The sequence below is a fragment of the Toxotes jaculatrix genome, chromosome 7, assembly GCF_017976425.1.
Source record: "Toxotes jaculatrix isolate fToxJac2 chromosome 7, fToxJac2.pri, whole genome shotgun sequence".
Lineage (NCBI taxonomy): Eukaryota > Metazoa > Chordata > Actinopteri > Toxotidae > Toxotes > Toxotes jaculatrix.
The window spans coordinates 9,475,387-9,487,127 of NC_054400.1; the positions used below are offsets into that span (position 1 = coordinate 9,475,387).

Consider the following 11,741-nt stretch of genomic DNA (forward strand, 5'->3'; position numbering starts at 1 on the left):
GGCTGATTCTAGACCAGAGGAGGTGATAAAAAACAACGTATCCACTCTCTGCGGCTCCTCTCTGAGCCAGTGGTCGGGATTGAAACGTGTAGGTGAGGAAAGGAAAGGAGAGGAGGATGTGAGAACTTCCTCAAACTGTTTGCAGTTTCGCCCTTTAGGACACGGTGGTCGTCACCAGTAGAAATAGAGAAGCTGCTGTTCTGCATTTCATCTGACAAGAAATGACTCACTGTTTACCTGAAGTGGCAGGCATGGTAAAGTGAGGTATAACATAGTATTATAACCCAGTGAGCTTGATTTTATGAAACACCTAACCAACCTTTTGCTAAACTGTTTTTTTACAACTCATGAAATATATGTGGACTGTTCTACATGATGCTCTTCTTTTAATGTGTAATAAAAACTTTTTTAAGCACTCTTTCATTCCACTAGTATTTCTATTTGCAGTGGGGGCTTCTGCAATGAGCAGAAACAATGCTTTATTCTGAGTCATACAGACATATGAAGCCTTTGTCTGGGACACCCACTGTGTCCGTCACTGCTTTTTGATCACAACCTAAAAGAGAGAAGGGGAGAGGTGTTTTCTCTTCCTCTTCCTCTCCTTTGAAAGAGAAACAGGACGAGAAAGGCAAGCTTTTTGAAACTCACAGCAATCTTCTCTGGCTTCCTAAAATATGTGTCAGACAGTGAGGACTGAAATTTAATATCTGGGTTTATATTCTTTAAAAACAGTCATGGGTTGTTTATAAGACATGAAAACACAAACAGCAGGTTCATTGCACAGATTCATGCATTCAAGCTTTTATTTTTGTTTTTATTTAGCAGAATCATATTCAGGTAACCACTATTACACTGGCCCACAATTTAAACACTGCCGTTCCCCAAAAACTGAACCAACAAAGTCATATAGATAAAAAAAAATCTGCACATTGGACATAAACATAAAACAAATCACAGTTTATTTAATAAAAACTCAACATCAAGCTTTGTCACATCTGTATCTGTCAAAATCAAAAACTACATTATTACTCTCAGTTAATCTTATGTTTACTTTGAGGGCAATGTCCCACACAAACAAAATAACATGGCTTTAGCAAAACTGATTTTAATATGGATTTTAGAGCTTAGAGCAAGATTGCATATTTGAGTTAACATTGCAAAAATGAATTGTAAAAAACCCCCCAAAACATTAAATATCTTTTTGCATTTTATTTAAAGAAAGTTACGTCCTAATCTTTTCCACTTATAAATCCTCATGAACCTTCTGTCAGTGACTATTTATCAGTGTATGATATGTTCTGTACATGCAGTATGTTTCACAGCTTTGTATTTCACTCACTTCCTATTTTAGTTTTTGCTCTGTTAATAAACATATGTTCATCTTTCCTTCTTTGTGCTACGCTACTACACCACATCCTCCATAATCAGTTCAGTCGTGTTTTTTAGAGACCTACAAGACCTACACACTTTCCTCTTTCCCCCTGAACTGTCTCCTGAACATCCTGTCCATTTTTCTCTCAAGACAACACCACCACACCCCAAAACCAAAACCTGCATCTTCTCATTCTTCCCCTACTTTTTCACATTCATTGTCTTCTTCTTCATCCTGTGGACTGACAATTTCACCTGTGTGTGAGCGGTGACCCACTTCATCTGTCTCCAAACTGTTCTGTCTCCTCTCTGCCATATCAATGGCTGCCTCATAAAAGCCACGCAGCTGCTGTTTGCTTTGATCTGGCTCATCTAGCTCTTGATGATGATCTTCTAGCTCTGAATCAGAGTCATAGTCATCTGACTGTCTACAGCCTGTTTCATGGTGGTACGCCTGCTCACCTTGCTCTAAATCAGATTCATAGGATGTCTCTGACTGTAAGAGGTGCACCTGGTCATCTCTGGGAGCTACCGATTGTCCCTCTGCTGCTGACTCCCTCTCAAACGTCTCATCATCTAAACTTTGCTGGTACATTTGTTTCTGTTTCTCCCCTGGCCTTAGTTCCTCAGGAGATCCCTGTCCTCCATCCTCCAGCTCAGGGATGTACTGATCCTCGCCTGCTGGCTCATGTTGATCCACCTCAGGACTGTACTGGCTCCTTCTATACAAACTCTCTTCATCCTCCTCCTGACATGAGCTTCCTGGGACACTCTCACCATCTGATTGGGAAAGACGGAGGCTGGGCATGCCCGGCTGCTTCTGGGAAAGGTCAAACGGCTCCTCTTGGCTGAAGTGGGTGAGGAGACCCATTTGAGTGGTCAGGCAGAATCGCCCCCTTTGCCTAAACACTGAGACCAGAGGAAACAGTAATTACGTCAAGCGACTTTTTCAGAAAAAATGGACATGGCATTAACTGCAAGTGCAGAATTGAAGATCCTTACATCTTTCATCCAGCCCTCTGTCCATGACGCCGTGTTTGACCTTCATGTGTCTGGTGAGGTTTCCCTTCAGTGTGAACTTGCTTGGGCAGTAGAGGCATTTGAAGGGTTTGCTATCTGAGTGGAGATGCATGTGACCCATTAGGTTATGCATCCTGTTGAACTCCTTCCCACAAAGCTGAAAGACAAAGGAGAAAAGTGTACAGACAGGTAAGTTTTTACAGAGATGTAAGCAAATACTATGCATATTGAATGTCTGGCATTAAATTCCTTGCAACTTAGCAATAAGTATTCAGGTCCTTTATGGAATAGTTCAACGTTTTGGGAAATGTGTCTATTTGCTTTCTCGCAGAGGGTTAGAAGGTCGATACCAGTCTCATGCATGTACGCAAAATATGAAGCTGAACCAACAGCCAGTTAGTGTAGCTAAGCATGAAAACTGCATGTATCAAAATCTGCCTACAGTCAACTCTAAAAGTCACAAATTAACGCATTTTATCTTGCCAAGATTTCGTCATTGCCTCATTTAAAAGAACAAACTGACATTTCAACACTTTGTTATTCACACAGATTAAACAAACCAGACGTAACGTGTTTATCAGTTAGCTTTAGAGGAGTAGGTAGGTGGATTTTGTTGCGTTTGTTACCATTGTTACCTAATACTCAAGTAAAGTGCAATTACCTAAAAATTGTGAGGTACTTAATTACAGTAAGTACAACACTTGAGTAGATGTACTTAGTTGCCTTCCACCACTGGCTGTGGTAACACGACACTATTTCAGGATACAAAAACAATAAGCCAGCACCATACACCTATTATTTTTCACTCTCTGCCAAATCTCCTTTGTTAGATGACTAATTTTCGCAAATGCAGACTTACAGAAGGGCTACACGTAATCATGAATGAATGTGGAGGCATTCAGATATACATAGAAACACACACCCTCCCTCTATCCTTGTTTTCCTCTTTTCCTCTTTGTCTTCCCCACCTCTCTCACTCCCTGACACACACACAAGAAAAACAGAAAGAGAGAGAGAGGGAGGAAGCAACATCGAGACAGGGCCAGGAGGAGAACAGGGAAGGGCAACTCCTGCGCTGTCCTTCCTCTGCATTCTTTTTTATTAGGGTGGTCCTTTCCTTCAGGAGGAGAGAGGGACTGTAAACTGTCCAAGAGGACCGTGAGAAAACAGGAAGCTCCCTCCAGCAGCAGAGAAAGCGAGATGAAATCTATTTGCGGGCCCTGTTCTCCGGGGAGGCTAGGGGGCCATTGTTAGAGAGGCGGTTTGTGCGGCGATATCCTTCCTATGGACAAGGAGGCTCCCACTGCCAAAAGCCTCTCTGCTATCTGGTCATCGTCTCAGTCCTCACACCAAACACCAAGGTCAAAACAGACACTCCAGAAAAGTGGGGAAATCCTTTAACAGCAGCTACCACTAAATATTACAGGTCAGGTTCCTGGCTGTGATTATCAATGAATACGATTTGGTTAACTTATGCTAAGGGGTGAATTTTAAAGGAATGGTTTCACATTTTGCTAATTTGCTTTCTTGTGCGAGGTGGACGAGAAAGTTACATTAGGTTAGCTTAGCTTAGCTTAGCTTAGCTTAGCTTAAAAAGTGAAAATGGGGAGAAACAGCTTCCAGACTCAGCCACATAACTCCCTGTAATCCTGCAACATATATTTTTTACTCATCAGTTTTAGTATGGATTAAACAAATGGAGACTTCGATTTTTTGGAGAGCCATGCTAGGTGTTTCCCCCTGTTTTCAGTCTCTGTGCTAGGTTAAGCTTACTGGATGCTGGTGGTAACTGTAATTACCCATGTCCTGCAAAATAAATCTTTAGTAACTGCCATTTACAGCAACGCAATATCGGCAGTCCAAAACCATTACACATTGCTGAAAAATAAGAATTTTAGAGTGAGACAAAGTTAGGGCTTTGTTAGGTTTAGGCACAGAAACAACTTGGTTAGAATTAGAGAAAGATTGGGATTTGGGTTATAATTACTGTTTTGTTAAGGTTAGGGAATCTTCGTTCTCATGGCTACGATAGTAATAACTTGTTAGCGTATGACTGCAGTCAGGGTTAAAAGAAACCAAACTGAAGGCCAAAACACAATGCAAAGAGCCACATCTGACATGTTAAATTGGACCAACCTTGCATTTATAGGGCTTGATGTCCGAGTGGACGATCATGTGAGCCTTCAGAGTCTGTTTTTGGACAAAACTCTTGAAGCACATGTGGCACTGGTAGGCCCGTACGTTGGTGTGGATGAGGACATGGCGCTTCATGTTGGCCAACAGGGTGAACTCACGACCACAGATGCGACACTTATGCTCTTTCACTCCCTGAAGAACGAGAGAATGTGGAAGTAGTGGTGTGAGAAGTGAGCTCGACAGACATAAGATGTCTGCTGTTTTAAATGCTGGTGTGTTTTACCTCTTAAATTTCCCTGATCTTCATTTTAAGATCTTTATTTTATATCCTATGGAAAGCCCCAAATTTCCAGAGATGGCAAATGTGACTGGTGGAATTTTAGGAAAGTTTTCTTAAAATTATGCACAATACATTTAGAATATACTCATTTCATGCAATCATGCAACTATAAAAACATGAAATCTTTTATTGCTTCAGCAGAGAGTTGGGACAAGCTCAGACTGTATATATACATATAATACTGTCAAACAGTGTTGAATGAGGTGTTTTTTCCCACCCTAAAGCTACTAAAGGGGAAATAAAAGATGAAAACTGGATGTTAAGGGGTTAAAAATAGCATCAGGAGCCAACGCTTAAGGGGAAATTGCTTTGAGCTGCCAAATCAACCTGTTAGGCTGGTGTCCAAACTGTCTCAGCCACCTTCACTATCCAAAATGTGAACAAGGAATAATGGAAATGTCTTCGTGTGACAGCAAAATTGAAAACTCTGTTTGATGCCAAAATTCATGCTTTTGCTTCCAATCCCTGTCAAAAAGCATCAAGAAAATGTTGTGTCTTTTCTCTTCGTCCTTCTAATTAAACTTACTTTGTGAGTGAGCGTGTGCTGTTTCAGGTGGTGTGACTGGATGAACTCCATCCCACACTCACTGCAGATGTACGGTCTGATGTCTTTGTGTTTCATCATGTGGTTCTGAAGCTGACTCGGGTACTGGAAAGTCTTCTGGCACTCTGCACACCTGCAGTAACAACAGGTATAACCTTCCTCTACAGCCAAATACAGAACTGAAATGTTAAGGCAATAGTTTGAAATTTTGGTGAACGCGTTTTATCTCCTTCTTACACAGAATTAGATGAAAAGATCAATATTGCTCCCAAAAATATAAAATAGAAAGCTACAGCCAGCAACCTGTTAGATTCGCTTAGCACAAAGACTAGAAGTTGGTGGAAACAGTTAACCTGGGTCTGTCCAAAGGTGACAAATCAACCTACAGTTCACAAAGTAACATGTTATATTTCCTTTATTTCAGATATTGTTACTGTCAGACAGAGCCAGGCATCCTGTTTTCCCCTGCTTCCCAAGCTAAATGGCTTCTGGCTGAAGCTTCATATTTAGAGAACAGTCATGAGAGTGTCATCTAACTGAATAATGAATAGAGTTGTTTTGAACTATTGCTTTAACGATAGAATCTTTAGATATTTCTGTAAAGGTAAGAACTTTTTTTGTGCTCACCGGTAGAGGGTGGGGCCACGATGGGCAGTAAGGTGCCTCTTAAGCTGAGCCAGTGTGGGGAAGTCCAAGCCACACTCCACGCATACATTCTCCTGGCCTTTTTCATGCTTCAGTTCGTGGGCACGAAGCTCACTGGGGTAAGCGAAGCCTCGACCACACACACCGCAGCTGGAGGGGCAGAAAAAGTGTGCATGAGATGGAAAATTAAAAAAAAAAAAGCAATAAAGGGTAAAAAAAAAAAAACCTGCTAAAATCTTTCACCTGTATGGCTTCACGTCACTGTGCTGCATCATGTGTCTCTTCAGGTGGCTGGTCTGGGTGAAGGCCTTGTGGCACACCTGGCACTTGTGGGGCCTCATGCCCTGATGGGTGAGCAGGTGTGTGTGCAGGTGACTCAGCTGCTTGAAAAGCTTCCCGCACAGGTGGCATCCATGTGGCTTGATACCATTGTGACCCAGGATGTGCGTGACCAGGTTGTACTTGGAGGTGTAGGATTTGTCACACATACGACACTTCCATCGCTTTTGGTCACCTCCGACATCAACATAATAGCTGTCATCTACATGGATGTTGAGCCCAAGCTTCTCAGCGCTGGTCATTCCACTTCGAGGAGCTCCGTCACGGGTACGATGACTGGTTCGGAGGTCCTCTCTGGGGTAGAAAGTGCCAGGGGAGAGGTGCATGACAGGCCCAGGCATGAAGAAGGGGTATGGAAGGAGGCTGTGATGGAGAGGTGGGAAGTACGGAGGTTGGAGAAGGAAAGGAGAGGGAGGCCAAACAGGGGAAGGACTGAGGGGCTCCTGTTTCACCTGCGCAGGTAGATTCATACCTGGTGACCTGTGATGAAGCTGTAGTCTGTTGAGCTCAATCATACCAGGGTGGGGTTTTGGAGATGCGGAAGGAATGGGGCGAGATGGGAGGGAGAAGGGGATGTGGGAGAGGTCTACTGTCTTCTTACTACTGCTTTCTTCTGCCTCCTCTGGTTTTCTGTCAGGAGATTCACCTCCTTCGGCGTCCATTTTGAAAGGAGTTCTTTTGCGTTTTTGGGATCCCTCCTTTTGGGTGTAACTAGGGCCGAGCATGGGAAAGAAAGCAGGGCTGAACATGCTGTAGGTGTCTCTGGTGGGTGATATGCTTGGGTATCTGGGAGGGGAGAATTTTGGGGGCTTGATATAGAGCGGAGGGGGGCTCAAGTAGAAATTGTGCTGAGATGCTTGTCTTAGTTCATCTCTGAGAGGAGGAGTTCTTCCTGGTGAATAATTTACTCTGTCTGTTTCCATCTTCTTTCTGCATTAGAAAGAATTCAAGAAGTGGTTAAATGTCTTGATGAAAGAAGTCATCAAATCCTTTACTTAAAGGGGAACTTCACTGATTCCAAGTCTGTTTACAAGTCTCAGGGAGTCTAGTACTTTATACTGGGTTAAAAGAAAGTCCTATAAAAGTCCTATAAAGCCTTTTGTGGCTCCAGAGGGAGCACTGTGAAGTGTGATAAGTTGCCTCAAGTGATGATGGGCAGCGTCTGCTGGGGCTTAAGACTACTACTAATAAGTTTGTAAAAAATCTGGGGTTGCATTGTGGGTAATGTAGGTTCCAGGTTTTGACATGGACGAAGAATATGGAGAATTCTGCTGCATTGATTTTGATCCCTCTTTCTTTAAACTGTCCATAGAGAGTCCAGCAGTGTTTTAGTACAATACCTCAGTGAAGTACTGAGTGAAGTATAGATTAGCAAAACCACAATGCAAAATACTGCATTGTACACACACAAGTATGTTCAAAATGTACTTAAACTATTCACGCGTCATATAATTTCCCCTGTGACTCATGTGTTACCTTGTGTAAGACTTCATTGGATTGTTTATACCGATGCTCAAGCAGCATTTTACTGCTGTAGGTGGTGACAGTGGACATAGTTTTAGCAGTCTCATATGCAGTTAGATTGTGTAGTCCTGTGGTTCCCAGCCTAGGGGTCAAACTCCTTCAAAGGGTCACAAGATAAATCTAATAGGTTATGATGAGATGACTAATGAGGTAGGAAGGAAAGATGGAAATAAAAAACAAAGTTCTGCTGCATACATTTGTGTTGTATTTTGTATTCATATCTTCGGAGTAAATCTTTTGTGATATGTTAGATACTTTTATCTCTTTGGGCCTTGAACAGTTATTTTAATTAAACTATCTAAGATTTAAGGGGAAAATCACTCTTAGGTGGTCAATGGGGTGTGTGTATGAGGAGCTCCCTCATATGTCTTTTTATTTAAAATCTTAATCTGTAAAGTAACTAGAAACTACAGCTGTCAGATTACTGTGGTGGGATGAAAAAGATGAAAAAGGGAAGAAAATAGTTCCCCCTGAAATATAGTGGAGTAGGAGAATGAAGTAGCATAAAATGAAAATAACGAAGCAATGCCTCAAAATTTATTTGAGCTGATGATGAATTGTGGGCAATGTGGCCTCCATTAACCACAATTCTGCAAGTTATACTTGAGGCCTCAAAAACAGGCATATCATTTGGTGGAAAACTTGAGAAAAGTACATCCAATGACTCTGTGTCTGGTTTCTTCTGGTTTCTATTTATGATATGAAACTGTTTCTCTGAAGATTTCTTTGGAAGGAATTGTAACCGGGCACAGATACACGATGGTGTCGACACCCACACCTTTCAGTGTTCGACCTGACACCTTTCACTTCTTCCTTTCTCACAGATCTCCTCCTCTCCTGAAATTAGGAAGTTATCTGTGAAATGCTCACCTCTACCTCCCGCACACTTTTCGCTTCTCCGTCTCTTTTTTCTCTGCTCTCTTCATCTTTTTTTTTTGCACTGATAGCCAAAAACTTCCCCTTTTTTCCTCCACTGATAGTGATACGTGATGTTTTATTCTGAATCTCTGCGTGCTGTCTGTGTGTAAGTGATAAAATTACTGATAAGCATGAAACTGTGATGTTAATATGTCAGAGCTAAGGCTATAAGTAACATCTCCACTGCAGTTTGTGTGTGTGCATGTTTTGGTGTAGATGATGGTCATGGATGAAAAGACGTGATAATCAACGTAGGATATTCAGAGGGGAACTGTCTTACTTCTGCATGACATTCAAATAGTGCTTAGCAATGTTGTACTTATCTATTCTATTCCTGTAAATAGTTCAGTGCTTATCAATGAGAAACTGCTTGGATTCATATCAGTTCACATTAGCATGACTGCAAGTTCTAATTTACTGTCTGTTACCTCCCCGTTTGCTGCTGCAGATGCAGCAGCCACTCTACTCTGAAATGATACACACATAATGCTTATATTATCATACATAGGGCTGCAAACAAAGATTATTTTCATTGATGATTAATCTGAAGATTATTTTCTCATTTAATTGTTTCATCGTTTGGTCAAAAATGTTCAGCAAATAGTGAAAAATGCCTTTTTAGAAACTGGGACTTAACCGATTGTCTTAAATGATTAATTGATTGCCAAAAGCTGTCGACCGATTAATTTCAACCCTCAACACATTCACCCAGCTTCACACTCATGCAGACAGTAAAATATTATTGCATTGTTTCTAAGCCATGTTGAAAAGATGTTCACAAATGAGTATGATAAAGTTTGGGAAGCTCATGAGATGAAGATGAGTGAGGCTTGCGGGGATTACAGATGAATTCACAAATTCACATTTATATAATTAACAGTGTCATTTTGTCTCTGCAAAAACCGACTTTGAAAACTTACAAGCAGTGCAGCACGCTGCCTAGGCACAGGGAGTATCTCTCCATATCAATAAATAATGGAAAGACACATCACAGGGACACAAGTAGTTGGATGTCTGTTTGTTATTAGTAAACATATGGAAAGCATAAATAACACGCAGAATGCAAGAGGAATCTTGTTCAGCTTCTTCCCAAGATTCCGTAACAATGTCAGATGCAAATTGAAATTTTCAGTGTTTTCCAGCCAGTTTCAAATGTTCTCCTGGATATTATCAGTCTTCACCTCTCCCTCTTAAGGTGCACTGCTCAGAGACCCCAGCCCATACTTTGCCACACCATGCATTCCAAACAATCCATTAAAACCGAAGCCCCTCCTCGCCCGTATGCCAGTCAGTGCCATGTAAGTGTGTGTTTGTGTGAGGCTGCAGTGAAGCCTGTGTGGGGAACTTACCAGTTGAGTGTAGCAGAGTGTGTTTTCTGTGATGCTGTGGCTGAAGTGCTGCTGCAGCTGCTGCTGTTGTACCTGTACCAGCGTTCTCTCCCTCCTGCTCGCGCTGCAACTCTCCTGACAATGAGCCGCCCGTCCACGGATAGCATTTGAAGTGACTTAAGAAAGAGAACAGGAACAATCACTTTGTTCTCATTTTTCAGATGAGTACCTTCGGAGAGAAGGAAGGAAGGGAGGGGAGAGGAAGTCAACAAGCCTAGTGCCTTCCTGCAGAAAAATAAGGAAACACTAGATAGACATCTCCATTTCTCTATGAAATAGGGATTTGTACAGCTTTTGGAAGAACATGTGGAGGAGAGATCTGATTTTTGTCTCTATCCAGCTCAAAGAAACACCTATTGACAAAGACTGATCTTATATTTCAAATAAACAAAATCTGTGATTTTACATGGAAAATGTAAAGATTTTAAGCTTTTGAACAGCTCTAAAAACTTGAAGGGTAAACATGTTTCAAGTCTTTCAGATTCCAGAAGACAAAATTCAGAGTCAGGTGATGGCTGCATAGTTTCTGTCATGTCTGATAGGAGCTGTGCACCACAGCATTAACACCTGTGTGGTATGATGCAATCTAGCATAAAAGCCCTGCAGCAAATACTACTTCTGTGAAACCTTTCATGTTCCGTTTTTGTTTCATTTTAAAGAAAATAAAGAAATGTTTAGATAGTTTTCTTCTTCGTAAATGGTAATTTTTGGCACCATGTTTGTGGTTTTTTTTTATAAAGGCTTGCACATGTTGCGAGTATTCCTGTTATTTTAACCACTGTCTGCAATAGCATGACAGATGAGAACAGTAAGAAACAATGAAAAATTTATGCATAAATAGATGAAATGTGTCAACACAGCCACTAGGTGGCAAGAGTGTCCCATTGTGACACCTCAGTCCTGTTTACACCACCTGTATGTTTCAAATGGTGACTGGAGACATGACATGATCTGTCTGTGGGTGTGAAATCTAAATACCCTAATGTCAGTCCACGTCTCAGTGTCCTGCTCTTCCCTTCTGGCAAAGAAGTTAGCGAACAAAGATGATGTTATCAACTTGTTTTTAATTGAGATGAGGTGGCAGTTAGAGGATCAGGAGGGAGCTGTGGTAATTGCGCTCATATCATTGAAACAGCGAAACCGTCTTTTATGAGTTGTGGCTGATCATTAGCTGTATTAATTAGCTCATAAAACCAATTAACCTCAGACCTGGACAATGTGTGCATCAATTCCTGTGAGGAATTAAGGACTTTATTAATAGAAAGGAAAATTTGTCAATGTGTGTGTGCCAGTTTGTGCGTCTTTTTGTCATGATTTGGTTTGTTTACAAACATCCGCTCTGCTACAGACTCTGTGTATAGCACTGCTGAGCCAACATGGCGGCTCAACAGGCCGAGGTTCAGGCCAACCTTCTTCTCATGACCTTAGAAACCAGCTTTTTTAACTTTCCCCTATCTGCCCTGCAAAAGACACTTCATAAAGAAGAATCTTTAATATATGTAAAAAGCAGATCAAA

General features: G+C 41.5%; 1 protein-coding gene across 2 annotated transcripts; it reads right to left on the minus strand.

The window, feature by feature from the left end:
* Positions 1-793: 793 nt before the first annotated feature.
* Positions 794-10,325, minus strand: znf366 (zinc finger protein 366). 2 transcript variants are annotated; one of them, XM_041042343.1, is made up of 7 exons: positions 10,187-10,325; positions 6,300-7,325; positions 6,039-6,206; positions 5,394-5,544; positions 4,528-4,719; positions 2,374-2,548; positions 794-2,280 (listed from the first exon to the last, which is right to left on the minus strand). In XM_041042343.1, the coding sequence occupies exons 2-7, from the start codon at positions 7,316-7,318 to the stop codon at positions 1,562-1,564; spliced, it is 2,424 nt and encodes an 807-aa protein (XP_040898277.1). In that variant the 5' UTR covers positions 7,319-7,325; positions 10,187-10,325; the 3' UTR covers positions 794-1,561. The 2 variants fall into 2 exon arrangements, with proteins under 2 accessions (XP_040898277.1, XP_040898278.1); XM_041042344.1 differs by lacking the exon at positions 4,528-4,719.
* Between the last annotated feature and the right edge of the window lie 1,416 nt (positions 10,326-11,741).